Source organism: Chiloscyllium plagiosum, unplaced genomic scaffold, assembly GCF_037043375.1.
Source record: "Chiloscyllium plagiosum isolate Xiang-an unplaced genomic scaffold, Cpla_swu_hap1 HiC_scaffold_3, whole genome shotgun sequence".
Classification (NCBI taxonomy): Eukaryota; Metazoa; Chordata; class Chondrichthyes; order Orectolobiformes; family Hemiscylliidae; genus Chiloscyllium; species Chiloscyllium plagiosum.
In genome coordinates this window covers 58,668,543-58,689,998 of record NW_028270141.1, presented here as the reverse complement: position 1 = coordinate 58,689,998, position 21,456 = coordinate 58,668,543, and the positions used below count along the sequence as shown (strand labels likewise).

At 41.4% G+C, this 21,456-nt stretch overlaps 1 protein-coding gene across 1 annotated transcript in view; it reads right to left on the bottom strand.

The window, feature by feature from the left end:
- Window positions 1-21,456, bottom strand: part of gtf3c2 (general transcription factor IIIC, polypeptide 2, beta) — a 141,425-nt gene that overhangs the window by 68,219 nt on the left and 51,750 nt on the right. Inside the window, exons 8-9 of the mRNA XM_043682113.2 lie at window positions 17,230-17,341; window positions 15,774-15,891 (exon numbers count right to left, since the gene is read on the bottom strand). Of these exons, the coding sequence (XP_043538048.1) occupies window positions 15,774-15,891; window positions 17,230-17,341 (230 nt within the window). The remainder of the gene's footprint in view (window positions 1-15,773; window positions 15,892-17,229; window positions 17,342-21,456) is intronic.

The window sequence follows — 21,456 nt, the reverse complement described above, 5'->3', positions numbered from 1 at the left end:
ACAAAAACCTTTCAACAAAAAAACTGTACAAATCGGCTGAATAGATAATAGATGATAAGCGGGACGTGGTCAAAAAATAATTTAGTGTGAAACACAACCATCTTATAATCCCAAACTGCAAAATTTCTAGAACTAAGGATCACAAAAGTGGTGACAACAAAAACAAAAAGGAAAAGCACAGAAAAATACCAAAAAAAGCACAGATCCTGGCAAGCAGAAAAGATATAGAGTGCAATGAGAGACAAAGATATAACAGCTACAAAAATGGAGCATGGAAATAAACTTGTAAAATCACACTCAAAACAAAATAATTTTACAGTAAGAGAGTGTGGTGAAACGGTTAAAAATTATGTCCCAATACATGTGTGAATCTAACCGGAATGGAGGTGTTGCTTAGTCCCGTGTGAATCTTATTACACACCTCCCCGTGTGAATCTTCTTATCTGTATGTAACCAGAATGGAATGTGTTTTTTAGCCTTGCTCTGCTGTTCACATGAATGTTTATATCTGGAAAAGAGTATATCAGCTGGAAAAGTCTCCAGTGCGGAGAGTCTGCTCCGGGGTTACGTTTAACCGCCGAGCGTGGGTTGTTGGCAACCGCTCTACGAGAACTGACGGCTCCCAGTTCCGGTAACATGTAGAGTGAGTATAAGCCAGACCCGTTGTAAGTATGAGACCTGGTTGTGGCGACGCTGCGGGGAATAAAATGCTCATATTCTAGCAGACTCGCCTCTTGGTCGTTTGTTCTGTGTCAGACTACTCTCCTACGAACCTGACCTTGAGAATTTTTTAAAACAGAGAGTCATCATGAAAAATGAGAATTCTTTGAAACCTGACAACAGTGGTGTTACCAATGGAAATAAGAACTAGAAGACCAATTGATGACCAGACCTTGCAAAAGTATTTACAGTGGAGAAAACGATCAGTATGCTGAGTATCCCAAGAAATCTCCTACTGAATCAGGTATGTGGACTTATTAAAATTTGTGTAAGCAAGGTAAAAGTAATGGAAAAAGTAATAGTTCTAAACAGGGGCTAATCTCCAAGATGGTTTTAGCTCAAAGTACTAACAAAAAGGTAAATTGTATGAGGCTAATTTATATTTAATTTGTAAATTTTTTTTCTTAAATTGGCAAGTTCCTTTCGATTGGAAAACTGTACATGGCATTCTACAGAACTATCAAAGTAAAAATTTTTGGATAATGAACCTGAGCAATTTGACATAGATTAAATAAAATTTGAGAGCAGAGCATGTGGTTTGAAGACTCGTGTAGGAGAACTGGCTTTTAATTAATTAGGCACTGGCACCAGTTCTGGGTAAAGATTAAGCAGTATCATTGATGACCTTCACATGAACCTTGCTGGAACCAGTGTACTGGCAAATCATAACAGATACTGAGAAGGGTGTTTTAGCTGAATAGTTGGGGAGAATTTATGTGAAGGCAGATTTGAAAGTTAAAGAGAAAAGGACAATTTTTTAATTAATCATTCATGGGATTAGGTCCTTGGTGGCTTGGCTGGCATTTATTGCCCAGCTCTAATTGTCCAGAGGACAATGCTGTATGTCTGGAGTCACACATAACCGGACCAAGTAAGGATGGCAATTTTCTTCAGCTGATTAAAATATAAAGCTGGATTACTGCAGTTTCTCCCTGACTGGAAGGAATATCTGTTCACTTCTACTGAGCAGTTACATAAACAAACCAGTCTGCCAATCAAGCTGCCATAAAAGAAATTCATTGTTGCAGAGACAGTTTTTCAAATTCCCTATGAGAATCTTCTCCCTTTACCTTGGTATCCTGCTCCCTGACCCGAATTATAGTGTGGGTTTTCAAAATGCCCTGCTACTACCTCCCTAATCATGAATTCTAACATTTTCATAATGAAAGATGTTAGACTAATTGGCCTGTAATTTCCTACTTTCTGCTTCCCCCCCTTTTTGGAAAAACTGATATTATGCATGCGGTTTTCCAGATACAGACCGTTCCAAAAACTGTGAAATTTAGAAAGTTTATAACCAATCATTGTCTCTGTAGCCATTTCCTTTAAGATCCTAGGATGCAAGCCAAGACTTGTAAACTTTAAAACACAATTAGTTTCCTTCTTGAGTACTTTTTCTCCAGTAATTAGAATCATAGAGATGTATAGCACGGAAGCAGACTCTTTGGTCCAACTCGTCCATGCTGACCAGATATCTAACCCAATCTAGTCCCACCTGTCAGTAACCGGCCCGTATTCCTCCAAAGCCTTCTTATTTAAATATCCATCCAGATGATTTTTAAATATTGCAATTGTACTAGTCTCCACCACTTCCCCTGACAGCTCATTCCATAAATATATCACCCTCTGCATGAAAAAGCTGCCCCTTAAGTCTCTTTTATATCTTTCTCCTCTCACCCTAAACCCTCTCACCCTCTAACTCTGGACTCCCCAACCCAGGGAAAAGACCTTGTCTATTTATCCTATTCATGCTCCTTATGATTTTATAAACCTATATAAGATCACCCCTCAGTCTCTGACGCACCAGGCAAAACAGCCCTAGCCTATTCCATTTCTCCCCATAGCTCAAATCCTCCAACCCTGGCAACATCTTTGTAAAACTTTTCTGAACCCTTACAACTTTTACAACATTGTTATCTGCTCATTGTTACCTCACCTTTTCAAAAGCAATACTTTGGCTAAAGTCAGCTGTAAAAGTGCAAATTCAGTGTGATCTGAAATCGACAGCAATATCAAACTGGATTCTGTTCTGAAACAGACACTTTTTACATAGCCTTCTCTTTGCTACTGCCATATGTGTTTCAGTCATCCACAGACAGTAACTACTGACAGCTCTGAACTGATGAAAAACAGTCTTGCTTCAGATCCAACATAAGATACACCAAGCCTACATAAGAGTTGTTCTCAATGAATGACGACACATTTGCATTCCATTCTGAAGAACACTTTCAGCTGAAAATGGTTAGACTCTGCCACAGAATCTTGTTCAATTATCACAATCAGGAACATAAATATCATTATTCAGAATATTGCCATATTTGCATCTTCCAGCACTGACAATGTGACAGGTGCGCAATTGAACAAAAACATCCAATCCCTTAAAAGAGAAGATATTAGAAACTATGACAGGCATATGAACAGGAACTGTTTAGAGGGAGATGGGCCAAGAGCTGGAAAATGGGACTAGATTAATTTAGGACATCTGGTTGGCATGGACGAGTTGGTTTGTTTCCTTGCTGTAAATCTCTATGACTCTACATGTAGGCCCTGAGATAATTAGGCTTTACAATCACCAACAATCTGAAACCTGATGCTATATTCAACATATACATTGCAAAATTTTCAGTTGTTTGATCTAAGTTGAGCAACAGTGTGTCACACAACACCAAATTGACTGAGAATACCAGACTGCCAAATCTAGATCCTGTTATGCATAGACCAAATCCCCTGAAAACATATCAAGGAGATAGCTTAGACCCTAGTTTTTATCTTATTTAAAAACAAATATAAGGCACTGTATTCCAGATAAGATTTGATTCGTCAAACTACTAAGCTTTAAGGAAAATACACTTTATTTTTACACACCAAAATACAAAAAAAAAGGCCTAACTTTAACTCTGATCGAAATACTGAGCAAAACAATACATCATCTCACTGCTACTCATCATGAGTTCCAAAATAGCAGTATCTGATAAACACACCCTGGGTATAGGCAACTTCAACAAAGCAGATTCCCCTGATTTATGATCTCCTCCAATCCAGGAGAAAGGGCAAACCGAAAGAATAAAGCCAGCAGCAGAAAGAGAACAAGCGCTTTGCAGTAGGGGAGGAGGGATGGTGGGGGGGAGAGAGAGAGAGGGTAAACTGGCTACTGGATTACAACCTTGTGGGCACCCTTACAAAGATGCATGCAAGTGAAACATGAAGATGGCATAAACTGACAACTGGGAGACAATCACTGCTGTGATAAATAAAACACAAACATAGCATGGGGTCAGGAGGGCGCACTACAAATTTCAAATTTGAGTATTCCTGGAAAAAATAATTTACATTCTTTAGAAACTTTATCTTGTTTTGCACTTCGACAGGACAGACTTGCAAGAATGCTAAATCTTAAAGGGAACAATTCATACTGCAGAGAGGGGGGGTCCTGATTGGTTGACAAGTGAATTCAAAGTCCTCTGACTCAAGAGTCCAATTGCCAAACAGTCAACAATCTCTCCACATGCAGTCTACAGTTTCACATGTTTCATTTGTGTTAACGTCATCTGGGTACCAGTATAATGTGAATGTGCTGGGTAAATCTGACAGCAATGTCCTGATTTTTATGTTATACTGCATACGTATAGACACTAGATATCATTCTCCAATTTATTCACATTGGATCTGTGTGCCCTAGATCCTACTATTATCTTAAGTTTATGTTCTAAAATCATAAGACTGAAAGAAATAGGAGATGGAATAGATCAACTCGATCTTGGTTTAAATGACTACCTTAACTTTCCTGTCTGTCCTTCATAACCTTTGAGCTCTTTGCGAAATCTGAGCTTCAAAAGGTAGGAGAGATAGGCAGGTAGTACAGGAGCCTTCTGTATTAGTGGTGCTGGAAGAGCACAGCAGTTCAGGCAGCATCCAAGGAGCTTCGAAATCGACGTTTCGGGCAAAAGCCCTTCATCAGGAGCCTTCTGTGGCTATCCCCATTTCAAACAATATGCTGTTTTGGATAATGTAGGGAGTGATGGACTCTCAGGGGAATGTAGCACGAACAGCCAAGTTTCTGGTATCAAGACAAGCTCTAATGCAATGAGGTGTAACGCCAGGTTCCAAGTGAGTGATTGTGTTAGGGGACTCTCTAATCAGAGGCACAGACAGACATTTCTGATGCCAGCAGTGAAAAATCAGAATGATGTGTTGCCTCCCTGGTGCCAGGATCAAGGATGTCTCAGAGAAGGTCCAGAATGTACTCAAAGGGGAGAGGAACCAGCAGGAGGTCATTGTACACATTGGAACCAATGACATAGGAAGGGAAAAGGTTGAGATTCTGAAGGGAGAATGTAGGCAGTTAAGCAGGAATTTAAAAAGGTCTTCAAGGGGAGTAATATCTGGATTATTCCCAGTGCTACGAGCTAGTGAGGGGAGGAATATATGGCGGAGGAACTGGTATATGGGAGAAGGGTTCACATTTTTGGATCATTGGAATCTCTTCTGGGGTGGAAGTGACCTGTACAAGGAAGATTGATTGAAGCTGAATTATAATATACTGGCAGGGAGAATTGCTATAGCTGCTCGGGGGATTTAAGCTAGTAAGGTCAGGGGGGTGGGGTGGGGGGGAGCCAAGGGTGATAATGAGGAAAGAGATCAATTGGACATGGGTACAGTTGAGAAAAGAAGCGACTCAGTTAGGGACAAAGCAGAGAACAAGGTAGGACTGATAAATTAAACTGTATTTATTTCAATGCAAGAGGCCTAACAGGGAAGGCAGATGAATTCAGGGCATGATTACGAACATGGGACTGGGATATCATAGCAATTGCAGAAACATGGCTCACAGATGGGCAGGACTGGCAGCTTAATGTTCCAGGATACAAATGCTATAGGAAGGATAGAAAGGGAGGCGAGAGAGGATGGGGAGTGGCATTTTTGATAAGGAATAGCATTACAGCTGTACTTAGAGAGGATATTTCTGGAAATACATCCAGGGAAGTTATTTGGGTGGAACTGAGAAGTAAGAAAGGGGCAATCACCTTATTGGGATTGTATGATAGACCCCCTAATAGTCAGCTGGAAATTGAGAAACAAATTTGTAAGGAGATCTCAGTTATCAGCAAGAATAATAGGGTGGTTATGGTAGGGGATGTTATCTTCCCAAACACAGACTGGGACTGCCATCGTGTTAAGGGTTTAGATGGAGAGGAATTTGTTAAGTCTGTATAAGATGTTCTGATTTAGTATGTGGACATATTTACAAGAGAAGGTGAAAAACCTAACTTACTCTTGAGAAATAAGGCAGGGCAGGTGATTGAGATGTCAGTGGGGGAACTTTGAGGCCAATGATCATAATTCTATTAGTTTTAAAATACTGATGGAAAAGGATAGACCAAATCTAAAAGCTGAAGTTCTAAATTGGAGGAAGGCTAATTTTGACGGTATTAGGCAAGAACTTTTAAAAACTGATCGGGGCAGATGTTCGCAGGTAAAGGTACGGCTGGAAAATGGGAAGCCTTCAGAAACTAGATAACAAGAGACTAGAGACGTTATATCCCTGTTAGGATGAAAGGAAAGGTTGGTAGATGTAGGGAATGCTGGATAATGAGTGAAATTGAGGGTTTGGTTAAGAAAAAGGAAGAATGTGTCAGGTATAGGCAGGAGAGATCAAGTGAATCCTTGGAAGAGTACAAAGGCAGTAGCAGTATACTTAAGAGGGAAATCAGGAGCTTTGGCAAATGCAATTAAAGAGAATCCAAAGGGTTTTTACAAATACATGAAGAACAAAAGGGTGATTAGGGAGAGAATAGGGCTCCTCAAAGATCAGCAAGGCAACCTTTGCATGCAGTTGCAGGAGACTGGGGAAAAACTAAACAAGTATTTTGCATCAGTGTTTACTGTGGAGAAGGACATGGACAATATAGAATGTAGGGAAATTGATGGTGACATCTTGAAAAATGTCCATATTAGAGATGTGGTGGTACTGGATGTCTTGAAACGCAGGACCTGATTGAGTCTACCCTAGAACTCTGTGGGAAGCTAAGGAAGTAATTGCGGGGCCTCTTACTGAGATATTTGTATCATCGATAGTCGCAGGTGAGGTGCTGGAAGACTGGAAGTTGGCTAACGTGGTGTCACTATTTAAGAAAGGTGTTAAGGTCAAGCCAAGGAACTATAGACCAGTTAACCTTACTTCAGTGGTGGGCAAGTTGCTGGAAGGAATCCTGAGGGACAGGATTTGCACGTATTTGAAAAGGCGAGGACTGATTAGGGATAGTTAACATGGCTTTGTGCGTGGGAAATCATGTCTCATGACTTGACTGAGTTTTTTGAGGAAGTAACAAGGAAGATTGATGAGGGCAGAGCGGTGGACGTGATCTATATGGCTAGAAAGGGAGGACCTGTTGGGGAGTATCAAGCACTAGGAAGGAAATTGAAGAATAGGTCCTCGAGGGTCATAATCTCTGGATTACTGCCCGAGGCTAATTGGCATAAGGATAAGAAAATTAGGGAAGTAACCACGTGGCTAAGAGAAATTCCATTTCATGGGACATTGGTATCAGTTTTGAAACCGGGGCAATCTGTACCAATGGGACGGTCTCTGTGAAACAATCTGGAACCTGTGTTCTAGCGAAAAGGATAAATAGAGTGGTCACTAGAACTTTAAACTTGTGAGTCGTGGGAAGGGAAAGGGAAAGCAACAGGGAGTATGAAGTCAAATAGAAAGATAAGCAGCAGGATAGCATGTGTGCAGGGTTTAAGTTCAAGGCAGACTAGGAATGAAGCAAAAAGGAAGGATAACTTAGGACATATTACTAGAGGTGATGGAAATGATGAGGATAAGAAAATTAGCACTAAGGTGCATTACCTGAATGCTCATGGCATTCGTAACAAAGAAGATTAATTAACAGCACAAATCATCTTGCATGATTATGATGTGGTACGCCTCACAGAGGTTGCAGGGGGTTCAGGACTGGCAGTTAAACATGCAAGGATTTACAATTTATCAAAAAGAGGGGCAAATGGGCAGAGGGGGCGGCGTTGCCTTGTTAGTTAAGAATGAAATTAAATCCATGGCACATATGGTCAGATGATGTGGATTCTGTGTGGGTGGAGTTGAGGAACCACAATGGCAAAAAAAAACCATAATGGGAGTAATGTACAAAACTCCCAGCAATGGTCAGGACTGGGGGCGCAAGATGTACCAGGAAATAGATAGGGCATGTCAGAAAGGCAAGGTCACGGTGATCATGGGGGACTTCAACATGCAAACTGACTAGGTGAATATGTTGCTGGTGGATCCAAAGAAAGGGAATTCATGGAATGCTTACAGAATGGCTTTTTGGAACAGTTTGTGATAAAGCACACAAAGGAGCAGGCTATTCTGGACCTAGTGCTATGTAATGAGCCAGAGTTTATAAAAGATCTTACAGTAAGGGAACACTTAGGAGGCAGCAATCATAATATGGTAGAATTCAGTTTGCAGTTTGAAAGAGAGAAGGCAAAATCGGATGTAATGGTGTTACAGTAAAATAAAGATAATTACAAGGGCGTGAGAGAGGAACTGACGAAAATCGACTGGAAGCAGAGCCTACTGAGGAAGGCAGTAGAGCAACAATTGCAGGAGTTTCTGGGTGTAATTGAGGACACAGAGATTCATTCCAAAGAAAAGGAAGATTCTCCGGGGGTGGGGCATAGGAGAGTGGAATTACACAGCCATGGCTGACAAAGGAAGTCAGGAAATGTATCTAGGAAAAGACTGAGCCTATAAAGTGGCGAAGTGCACTAGGAAATCAGAAGATTGGGAAGACTACAAAAACAAACAGAGGATAACAAAGGAGAGAAATAAGGAAAGAGAGGATCAAATATAAAGTTAAGCTAACCAGTAATATTAGAAATGATAGTAAAAGTTTTTTTCAAATAAAAAACAAACGAGAGGCAAAAGTAGAAAGTGAGTTGCTCCAAATTGATGCAGGAAGGCTAGTGATGGAAGATGAGGAAATAGCTGAAGAACGTAATAAATACTTGGTGTGTCAGTCTCCACAGTGGAAGACATGAGTAATATGCCAACAATTAGGGAGAGTCAAGGGGCAGAGTTGAGTATGGCAGCAATTACAAAAGAGAAAATACTAGAAAAGCTAAAAGGTCTAAAAATTGATAAATCTCCCAGCCTGGATGGGCTACATCCTAGAGTTCTGAGGGAGGTGGCTGAAGAAATAGCAGAGGCATTGGTTGTAATCTTTCAAATATCACTGGAGTCAGGGAAAGTTCCAGATGATTGGAAAATCACTGTTGTAACCCCCTTGTTCGAGAAAGGATGGAAAATTACAGGCCAATTAGCCTAATTTCAGTTGAAGCTAAAATTCTAGAATCCTTGTCATTAAGAATGAGGTTTCTAAATTCTTGGAAGTGCAGGGTCGGATTAGAACAAGTCAGTATGGATTTAGTAAGAGGAGGTTGTGCCTGACAAACCTGTTAGAATTCTTTGAAGAGGTAACAAGTAGCTTAGACCAGGGAAACCCAGAGGCTGTTATCTATCTCGACTTCCAAAAGGCCTTTGATAAGTTGTCTCACGGGAGGCTGCTGAGTAAGGTGAGGGCCCATGGCGTTCGAGGTGAGCTACTGGCATAGATTGAGGATTGGCTGTCTGACAGAAGGCTGAGAGTTGGGATAAAAGGTTCTTTTTCAGAATAGCAGCTAGTGACAAGTGATATCCCGCAGGGTTCAGTATTGGGACCGCAGCTTTTCACTTTATATATTAATGATCTGGATGAAGAGAGTGGGGGCATTCTGGCGAAGTTTGCCGATGATACGAAGTTAGGTGGACAGGCAGGTAGTCCTGAGGAGGTGGGGAGGCTGCAGAAAGATTTTGACAGTTTAGGAGAGTGGTCCAAGAAATGGCTGATGAAATTCAATGTGAGCAATTGCGAGGTATTGCACGTTGGAAAAAAGAACGCAGGCACAGACTATTTTATAAATGGTAAGAAACTTCATAAAGCCAAAGTACAAAGGGAGCTGAGAGTGCCAGTCCAGGATTCTGTAAAGGTTGACTTGCAGGTTGAGTCCGTGGTTAAGAAAGCAAATGTAATGTTGTCATTTACCTCAAGAGGGTTGGAATATAAAAGCAGTGATGTGGGGTTCTGTCCTGGTGGCGGTTGGAGGGGCGGGGCTCAAGGGCAGAGGAGTGGGAAGTGGAGGAGATGCGGTGGAGAGCATCGTCGATCACGTCTGGGGGGAAATTGCAGTCTTTGAAGAAGGAGGCCATCTGGGTTGTTCGGTATTGGAACTGGTCCTCCTGGGAGCAGATGCGGCGGAGACGAAGGATACCCTTCCATATCCACCACAAATTCACCTGCACTTCCACACACCTCATTTACTGCATCCGCTGCACCCGATGTGACCTCCTCTGTATTGGGGAGACAGTCCACCTACTTGCGGAACGTTTCAGAGAACACCTCTAGGCCACCCGGACCAACCAACCCAACCACCCCGTGGCTCAACACTTCAACTCCCCCTCCCACTCCACCAAGGACATGCAGGTCCTTGGACTCCTCCATCGCCAGACCATAGCAAGACGACGGCTGGAGGAAGAGCGCCTCATCTTCCGCCTAGGAACCCTCCAACCACAAGGGATGAACTCATATTTCTCCAGTTTCCTCATTTCCCCTCTCCCCCTCCCCCCACCTTGTCTCAGTCCCAACCCTCAAACTCAGCACCACCTTCCTAACCTGCAATCTTCTTCCTGACCTCTCTGCCCCCACCCTCACTCCGGCCTATCACCCTCACCTTAACCTCCTTCCACCTATCGCATTTCCAACACCCCTCCTCCCTACCTTTTATCTTAGCCTGCTTGGCACACCCTCTTCATTCCTGAAGAAGGGCTCATGCCCGAAATGTCGATTCTCCTGCTCCTTGGATGCTGCCTGACCTGCTGCGCTTTTCCAGCAACACATTTTCAGCTCTGATCTCCAGCATCTGCAGTCCTCACTTTCTCCTAGTTGTTATGGGGTCGGTCTTTAACTTTCCAAATATTGACCGGAAATGCTGTACTTCGAGTACTTTAGATAAGTCAGTCTTTGTCCAATGTGTGCAGGAGGTGTTCATGACACAATATCTAGATAGGCCAACAATAGGGTGAGGCGACATTGGATTTGGTACTGGGTAATTAACCAAGCCAGTTGTTAGATTTGGAGGTAGGAGAGCACTTTGCTGATAGTGATCACAATTCGGTTACATTTACTTTAACGATGGAAAGGGATAGGCATATACTGCAGGGCAGGAGTTATAGCTGGGTAAAAGGCAATTATGATGCAATTAGACAAGATTTAGGATGCATAGAATGGGCACAATTGAAATGTGGAGTTTGTTTAAGGAACTGTTACTGTGTGTCCTTGATAAGTATGTACCGTTCCGGCAGGTCAAGTGAGGGAACAGTGGTTTACTGAAGAAATTGAATCGCTCGTCAAGAGAAAGAAGGTAGCTTATGTCAGGATGAGACGTAAAGGCTCAGTTAGGGCGCTTGAGAGTTACAAGTTAGCCAGGAGAGGACATGAGAAGTCTTTAAGCAGTTAGGATCAAGGAAAATCCTAAAGCTTTCTATAGGTAGGTCAGGAATAAAAGAGTGACTAGAGTAACATTAGGGCCAATCAAGGACAGTAACGGGAAGTTGTGCGTGGAGTGAGAGGAGATAGGAGAGGCACTAAATGAATATTTTTCATCAATAGTCACATCAGAAAAAGACAATGTTGTCAAGGAGAATACTGAGATACAGGCTATTAGACTAGAAGGGATTGAGGTTCATAAGGAGGAGGTGTTAGCAATTCTGTAAGTTTGAAAATAGGTAAGTCCCCTGGGCTGGATGGGGTTTATCCAGGATTCTCTGGGAAACTAGGGAGGAGATTGCATAACCTTTGGTTTTGATCTTTAGATCATCATTGTTTACAGGAATAATGCCAGAAGAGCGGAGGATGGCAAATGTTGCCTCCTGTTCAAGGAAAGCAGGGACAACCCTAGTAATTATAGACCAGTGAGCCTTACTTTGGTTATGGGTAAAGTGTTGGAAAGGACTATAAGAGATAGGATTAATCGTCATCTCGAAAGGAATAATTTGATTAGGGATAGTCAACATGGTTTTGTAAAGGGTAGGTCGTGCCTCACAAACCTTATTGAGTTCTTTGAGAAGGTGACCAAACAGGTGAATGAAGGGAAAGGGATTGATGTGGTGTATATGGATTTCAGTGAAGTGTTTGATAAGGTTCCCCATGGTAGGCTATTGCAGAAAATGTGGAGGTATGACTAAGGGTGAATTAGTGGTTTGGATCAGAAATTGGCTAGCTGAAAGATGACAGAGGTTGGTGGTTGATACCCAAAGATGGGGATGCAATGAAAGTTTATGGCAATAAAAATAATGTGCATTATGAATACCCCACACACCAAATTATTTTGTATCTGCAGTCCCACTTTCAATATAAACTGGATGGTGGTGAGACAAAATAGCAAAAATGAACTGAACTTCAACTTCTACCCTGCGATACATTTATGTCATCATCTGTAAGGTGGTCTGCCCAGATTCATGAGTGAAACAAGGCAGGAACACCCTAGGTAAAATATTAAATATAGGATGAAACATCAAAATAACTCAAGCCTCTTGTAAAGAATGTTGAATGGAAGGGCTTTCATTTCACTGCCTGTCCAATGTATGCCTATTCACTTTTAGATATCCAAATTACATAAGCAGCTCTGAATTTGTTTTTGCAGATTTTCCATTCTGTTGCAAGCTTATAGAAATAATATCACAAACAATTATAAACATGAAATAAATGTATGCACAAAAATGAGAATACTATTCAAAGTAACAGATTAAGCACTTCCAGCAAAATATTCAGATTTGTATATATCTTTTCAAAATTATGAAAAAAGGGATATTTTAGCATATCTAAATGTTAGAGATTTTTAAATATGAAATCATAGCAAATATGCCAACTATTTTATAATTATTAGTATTCGTAATATTCACTGTTTTAAGGAACCCAGCACTAGTTTCTTTGCTCCCTCATGCCACTAGTTTAAGGCAAGACTTACAAGTACAAGCCATTAAACAATGTCCAATATCCCACACCCTGTATGAAGCTTGTAGGACCAGTCGGGAAACTAACATCCCACGATCAACTTAGTTTGGTTATAATCATATGGTCAAAGTACATTCACTGATCAATCTACTACAGTATTCTATTATTCTGCTTAAGTATAGCCAATGCAGATCTTGGTAGTGCAACATCATGTGATTTCAGGTGTATATTTCCGAGGTTGAATAAGACAGAAAATGGTATATTCCCTGGCCAGTTAGCCCTTACCAAGAAATCTTTGTATTTTGCGTACCAAGTAAAGCAAACGTTTAAATGCAACCTTTGTATTTGTGTTAAACTTGTAACAATGTGTTTAAGTTTTTTTTTGATTTAACCTATTTTTCCAATTACCCTGTTCAGAGATAGTATTACATACCTCTGGAGCAGATGGGACTTGAACCTCTTGGTCCAGAGGTAGGAACACCACCACTGCACAACAAGATAATGTTTTATATTTTAACATACCCTGCATAACAATTTGCAGAGATTAGTATTTTCTGTATTAGTTATACCTTTACAGTATAAAAGGATATCAAAAACTGTTTCCAAGTACTGAAAAACAGTAGAACCAAACCAGGGAAAAGCATACGGTCAGTAATATATCTGATTTTTTTTCATTCACGGGATGCAGACATTTATTGCCACTCCTAATTATACAGAGGGCAGTTAAGATCAACCACACTGCTGTGGGTTTGAAATCCTATTAAGCCCAGACCAGGTAAGGACTGCACTTTCCTTCTCTTAACTAATTAAAAAATTAGTTAATTAGATGGGATTTTCCAACAATTGAAGATGGCTTCATGGTCACCATTTATTGAAATGTTATTGAATTCAAATTCCACCATCTGCCACGGCAGGATTCAAACACAGGATCCAAGAACATTACATGGATCTCTTGCTTGATTGTCAAATGATAATACCTTCCCCTTTAATGGGAACTTCACCAAATTAAGTGAGAATTGAGACTTGCTTTAACTTTAACAAAACTGTAAAGAAAATTTCTAATCATCCTCTTATCTTTATAAAGTTACAATAACAAAACCAAATGAAGATAGTGAATCCATGGATAACACAACTTCAAGAACAAGTCAAGGGATAGAGGGAAGTGACAACAACATCCATCACCCTTAACAGCCAATTAGAGGTTGATTGTGTGTTCTTAAATCACTTCGCAATAAGTCATGCCTAGCTTAGATCAGACAGAATGGAATAATATAATTGATCATGCTGTGAATTGTGACTTACAAAGAGTTAATGAGCAGCACCTTTCGGTGAAGGAGGAGCACTTGAGAAGGTTTAACATTATCATGTTTCCAATCAGGAGTGGACAGTCCTTAAGGCATTCAAGGGAGACAGAGACCCAGTGTCAACCTGCACCCTTAAGGTGAATTAGAATGTAAGAGCCACAGTAGACCCATTGAGTCACTGCCCTACTTTAGTAAGCCTGTCACCTTCTTGGTTAAACTCCCAAATGAACATTTTAATATTGGAATTTGTGTTTACATTATGTTAGTTCCTTAAAGCTTCCGGGCTTTTTGCAGGGCTGAAACAAATGGTAGTGGTTCAGGATATATAATTGTGATCCAAAACCAGAAGGCAGAAATTCTCCATCTAAAAAATCCTAGCTTGACTTTACAGACAGAAGCAAAGTTGGCTTTTTGAGTCATCTGGCCTTGGCTGTCTGCCTTTCTCCAACTCTCTCACTGCAAAAAGAGTTAGATGTATGACCTAAAGCCCATAATTTTCCCCAGCCCTCAAAACAGGTTGCCATGTTATACTGCAAGTCAAAACAAAGCAGTAGAACCATTTATGCCCTCTTCCAACTCATTATGATATCTACCTGCTGCCAGCACCATTAATTCACCCTGTTATGAAGACATCACCAGTGAAAATAAAGGAGACAGATTGACTTTTCCTATTTTTAGCTTTGTGATCAAGGGTACATAGGTCAGCAAAGCGTTCCCTCAATCTTACAGCACTATTTGCATCTAGGCTCAGCATTAGTTTATCTCATTATTTATATTTATAGTGTTTTACAGCATAGAAACAGACCCTTCAGTCCAATTCATTCTTGCTGACTAGATATCCATTTGCCAGCATTTGGCCCATACTTCTCTAAACCCTTCCTATTCATGTACCCATCCACGTGACTTTAACACCATCCAATGTAATTGTACCAGCCTCCACACTTCCTCTGGCAGCTCATTCCATACATGCATGGTTCACTGCTTCAAAAGGTTGCCTCTTTGGTCCTTTTAATATCCTTCCCCTCTCACCATAAATCTACGCCCTCTAATTCTGGGCTCCCCTATCCAAGGAAAAAGACTTTGGCTACTCATCCCATCCACGCCCCTCATAATTTTATAAACCTCTATCAGGTCACCCCTTAGCCTCTGACCCTCCAGGGAAAATAGCCATAGCTTATTCAGCCTCTCCCTATAGTTCAAATCCTTCAACCCCACCAACATCCTTGTAAATCTTTTCTGAAACCTTTCAAGTTTCACAATATCTTTTTGATAGCAGAGAGACCAGAATCGAATGCAGTATTCCAAAAGTGGCCTAACCAATGTCCTATATAGCTGCAAAATGACGTCCCAACTCCAACACGCAATGCACTGACGAATTGTACCAAATGCCTTCTTCACTATCCCGTCTACTTGTGCGTCAGCCTTCTAGGAACTATGTACCTGCATGACGACTAGAAAATATAAACTAATTTCAAATATACTGTTTATCAATTATTTACGTTTCACATCTCAAAACAATTCTTCACAAATATAACCATTTAAGGACTATTCTCCTTAGGAAGTACCTATTATTAAATTCTCCACCAAAGCAACAATATCTCACTATCATGGTGAGAAGGAATATCCACTTGTGCATGAAAATAACGAATGTCATACTGCAAATTTAAATCACAACTAGTGTTTGCTAATCACCTGCCTTTTGAACACTTCGTTTTGTAGGCATTTAGAGACTCGGGGTGTGGTAAACTGTAAATGACAATCTTTCCACTGGAAAATGCAGCTGCTAGCACACCAAGTCTCGCCATCTGAGGAATCTGGACAAAAAAAAAATAAAAATCAATAAAGCTTTAATACTGCACTCATTGTGGCAGTTTTTAAACTTAGTAATAGCACATTCTAGGCTGAACCAGAAAATTGTGGATACCCAAACATGGGAGCCTTTGGATAAGGCATTAAGCTTGGCCTGCGTTTTTGGAGGAATGGAAACATCCCATTGACTGCATGTTACAGGAGGGCTAGACTGCTCACCCCTCTGAAAGAAGGCCAGCTAGAAGTTAATGCACTGATTAAGTCAGCTCCACAGCCACAGCGTAAGAAACTGGAGGAACAGTTTATACATTCAACCCCTCAAGTCTGCCCTGCTATTCAATAAGGTCATGGCTGGTCTCCCCTGAGAAGGTGATATCAGCTATAATTTAAAAAAACAGGGGTACTTCTGCCCCTCAGCAAGAGGAAGCCCCACTCTCAGGAGCCGCTGGCCAAACAGATTGGCTAGCAGTTCCACTTGTCGTGGCAAGGCCAGAGCTTAGTAATGGGTTTGAGCAGTGCATAATTCTGATCAACAGGTCTGCTCAAAGCCTAATTCACCCTTAATTAATTAAGTATAGCATGTAAGCTGTCAATTTTAGTGACTGCCCAGCTAGTATTGAACAGGGGTTAGTTCAGGAATGGGCAGGGAGGTGGTGGATTTTTTCACTTGCTCCCCACATTGAAAGCATACCAGGTGCAGGCATGTAAAATGCAGCTCTACACTTCTATTCCAAATACAGCTGCATAACGATCTCGTCAACATTTCTTGCTGATTCAAGATCACTAAATAGGTTATATAGCCATTTATTTTATCGCTTTATCAAATATCTTGTCGGACATCTTTATATTACTAAAGTATCGCTGATTATGAAGCAGTGAATGTGAAGGACTGAATTCAAGCTCTTTATTAGACACATTTTTGATGTATGGGTTTTTGATGGTTTATGGGAGAAAGGGAGGAAAGGAAGAAAGTAGTGTTAAGTATACATATAAGTCATGATCTTAGTGAATGAAAGAGCAGGCTCAAGAGCAGACTAGCATTATAAAAATGTCTTTCAAGAACCATAAAATTCTTAATTAAATATCAAGCACCTCTGGTGAGTTTTGAATGGACTTCCACAACAGGAATATATTTGATTAAAACATTTCAATATGTACATTTACTTGGGAAACGGGCCAATTTTCCCTCAAGACAATTCAAAATTTAATAAGAGTAACACAAACAACAATAATCCCATCATCTCTTCAAACAAATGTCAAATTCATTGATTAGTTTTCAAATGTCTCTTTTCTGAAAAAGTGTCACTTATAAATAAATAATTTTAACTAAGCAGGTAGATTACCTTTCTAGTGGTTTCTGGCAGTTCCCATGCACCACTGGGACACCACTTCATATCCCAAATGCAACCGTACTCTGTGGCAATACCATAAGCTAAAGCAGCGTTCACTTGAGGGCTATACATACAGCAAGAAGTTACAATTACTTCATTGTTCTTCAATATACAACACACAGGCTGCATGAGCTTTGATACTATGCAAAACAAAATCAGGAATTTATCACAAAAGAAATAAAACAAAGACACACAGTAAAATTCAAATTTCCCACTTCAACCAAGAGACAAGGGACTGATATAGTGAGATGAGAGGATATAGGGTGGGGATCCTGTACTGTAATCATTCTGGGGGGAGGGATGCGTATGTCTGTGTGTGTGTGGTGGTGAGATTTTGCACACGCACGTGTACATATATGCCTGAGGGGGATGGAGCTTTGCCCAGAAACCAACTGACGCTCATAAATAGTCACTTATGGACATCATCCAACGTGGATACTCAACAGTTTGGTGGTGTGGACATCAACCCATTAGTGTTTTATGCCCATGGAACTGAAAGGAGTTCCTTCTACTTGGAGAGATATTGAAGGCATGTCTATGCATGTCTTCTTCCTGCTATGGTCAAGTTTTAAAGGCATGAAGATACTTGCCTCTTACCCTGGAAACTAACCCTCACTCCTCTCCAGAGGTTCACTGACTGAATTTGACAAGCTTGCCTTACTGACATTCCTTCCTTCCAGGCTCCAATGACATTCCTGAGCCTCCTGTATTACCAGTCGGAGTCACTGTTTTCTCTTTCTCTCACTAATTAGTCAACAGCTTGCAGAGCATAATACCCAGTGACCAGGACAAAACCCCAATGCCAACCAGATAAATGCCTCATTAGAACTCAATCATTTTGGGGCTTGGAATGACAGCAAAGGTGTTGTCAAAGGCTGTCCAGCTAGACAGGCCTCTTCTGCCAAAACAATTAAATACCAACAATAATATTTGATCAGCTCTACTGAAGACTAAAACCATTAGTTTCTTTCCCTATCAGAACCTCCTGTCTGATTTTATTGATTCAATATACCAACTATTAGCTCAGACTGAATCATGCATAAAATCCTGACTGACAAAAAAATAAATTGCAAACTCCAAAGCTTACTGATTACCAAGACCATTTAACTCCAATTTCACAATATTGTTTGCCTCAGTCCCTAATTCACCATTGCTCCAACCCTTTACCTGTGCTTCTGTCTGTCTCCTCTAGGTGTAATTGTTTTCAATGACAGAATCTTTGCCTAACTCTCTCAACTATTAGATTCCCGACAGGCCTTTCGGCCCAACAAGTCCAAACCGACCCTCCGAAGAGCAACCCACCCAGACCCATTCCCCTACATTTACCCTGACCAATGCACCTTACACTACGGGCAATTTAGCATGACCAATTCACCTGACCTGCACATCTTCGGCCTGTGGGAGGAAACTGGAGTACCCGGAGGAAACTCTCAGACACGGGGAGAATGTGCAAACTCCACAGACAGTTGCCCGAGGCGGGAATTGAATCCGGGTCCCCGGCGCTGAGGCAGCAGTGCTAACCACTGAGCCGCCCCTTAGATTCCCGACAGTGTGGAAACAGGCTCTTCGGCCCAATAAGTCAACACCGACCCTCCGAAAAGTAACACCCCCAACCCATCCCCTCCCACTAATGCACCCAACAACTATGAACAATTTAGCATTGCCAATTCACCTTTGGACTGTGGGAGGAAACCAACGCAGACACGGGGAGAATGTGCAAACTCCACACAGACAGCCATCCAAGGCTGGAATCAAACCTGGGACTCTGGTGCTGTGAGGGCACAGTGCTATTCCACAGAGCCACCATGCTGCTCCTATTGCTTGGCAATTTTCATTTTTGTGATCCCTTTCCTGATGAGTTCAGAGCAAAACAAATTATCTTCTATTACTCAGTGCAAGCTTTATAACTATGTATGTCTTCTTCTTGCTATGGTCAAATTTTAATTTTCTTTTTAAATATTCAACATGAATTCAATTCGGATTGGCTGAAATATCCGGATTTGAAAATTGCATTTATTTATTAACTATGATATACTTGTGCATAGGTCAAATTTTTTTTAAGATTAGATTTCCTACAGTATGGAAACAGGCCATTTGGCCCAACAAGTCCACAGAGCAACCCACCCGGACCCAGTTCCCTACCCTACATTTACCCCTGACTAATGCACCTATGGGCAATTTAGCATGGCCAATTCACCTGACCTGCACATCTTTGGACTGTGGTTTTGAAGACTGTTTTTTTAAAGTTGAAATTAGGGGATTGACTTGTGCACCAAGTATTGTTTTTGAAGGAATTGAAATTCATGCTGTCGTTCAAAATACCATATTATTAGCAGAAGTCAGTTTGATCGCACAACTAATTCCAGATAAAGACGAATCCTAAATAGTTACTGAATCCTAATCTTCTACTGTCCATCTTACTGCCAGGTCTGAATCAGGAACACAAATTTTCCTGAATTTGCTACATTCTCTGATACAGTAACACGGAGTTCCAATTTCTCTATAATGGTCAGGTGGATGGGTTCTTTGCCTACAGGTTGCAGCTCTGATTGACTTGTGGTCTGCCTATCAAGCAGGCGGATGTTCTGATTGGTGGGCAGTGACGTCATTAGAGACAGGTAACTGGCACTGCCTCCCTGCTGTGTTTTGCACGGGGCTGTGCTGACGGAAGGCGCTGGAGGTTCATAGCCTAGCACTGAATTTGGGGAGAAGGGGGGGTAACACAGTGGCTAACTCAACAAACTGTGATCGAATTGAAGAAATTAAACTTAAACTGCTGTTGTGGTTCTGTTCACCGAGCTGGGAATTTGTGTTCCAGATGTTTCGTCCCCTGTCTAGGTGACATCCTCAGTGCTTGGGAGCCTCCTGTGAAGCGCTTCTGTGATGTTTCGTCCGGCATTTATAGTGGTTTGTCTCTGCCGCTTCTGGTTGTCAGTTCCAGCTGTCTGCTGCAGTGGCCGGTATGTTGGGTCCAAGTCGATGTGTTTGCTGATAGAATCTGTGGATGAGTGCTATGCCGCGAGGAATTCCCTGGCTGTTCTCTGTTTGGCTTGTCCGATAATAGTAGTGTTGTCCCAGTCGAAATTATTATCTGTGTGTGTGGCTACTAAGGATATCTGGTCGTGTCGTTTCGTGGCTAGTTGGTGTTCATGGATACGGATCGTTAGCTGTCTTCCTGTTTGTCCTGTTTTGTGCAGTCCTTGCATGGGATTTTGTACACTATGTTGGTTTTGCTCATGCTGGGTATCGGTCCTTTGTCCTGGTGAGTTGTTGTCTGAGAGTGGCTGTTGGTTTGTGTGCTGTTATGAGTCCTAGTGGTCGCAGTAGTCTGGCTGTCAGTTCAGAAATGTTCTTGATGTATGGTAATGTGGCTAGTCCTTTGGGTTGTGGCATGTCCTCATTTCGTTGTCTTTCCCTGATGCATCTGTTGATGAAATTGTGGGGGTATCCATTTTTGGCGAATACATTGTAGAGGTGTTCTTCTTCCTCTTTTTGCAGTTCTGGTGTGCTGCAATGTGTTGTGGCCCTTTTGAACAGTGTCTTGATGCAACTTCTTTTGCGTGTGTTGGGGTAGTTGCTTTCGTAGTTCAGGACTTGGTCTGTGTGTGTGGTTCACCTGTATACGGTGAATTCTCCGTTCAGTGTTTTCTGTACCATCACGTCTAGGAATGGGAGTTGGTTGTCCTTTTCTTCCTCTCTAGTGAATCGAATTCCTGTGAGTGTGGCGTTGATGATCCGGTGTGTGTTTTTTGTGTTTTTAATGATTACAAAGGTGTCATCTACATATCTGAACCCAGAGTTTGGGTTGAATTTGCGGTAAGACTGTTTGTTCTAATCTTTGCATTACAGCTTCTGCTATGAGTCCAGAGATGAGTGAGCCCATGGGTGTGCCGTTGATTTGTTCATATATTTGGTTGTTGAATGTGAAGTGTGTTGTGAGGCACAGGTCCAGTAGTTTGAGTAAGCAGTCTTTGTTGATACAGAACAGGTTCCCCATCTTGTTGTCTATGTCCAGCAGGTTAGCTATTGTTTCTCTGGCTAGGGTTTTGTCGATAGAGGTGAACAGTGCCATAGTTTCTTCCTTGTCTATATGTATATTTCTGATGATGTCCAAGAATTCCTGTGTTGACTGTATACAGTGTCTAGATCCGCTGATCAGGCTAATATCTCTCACTTTCA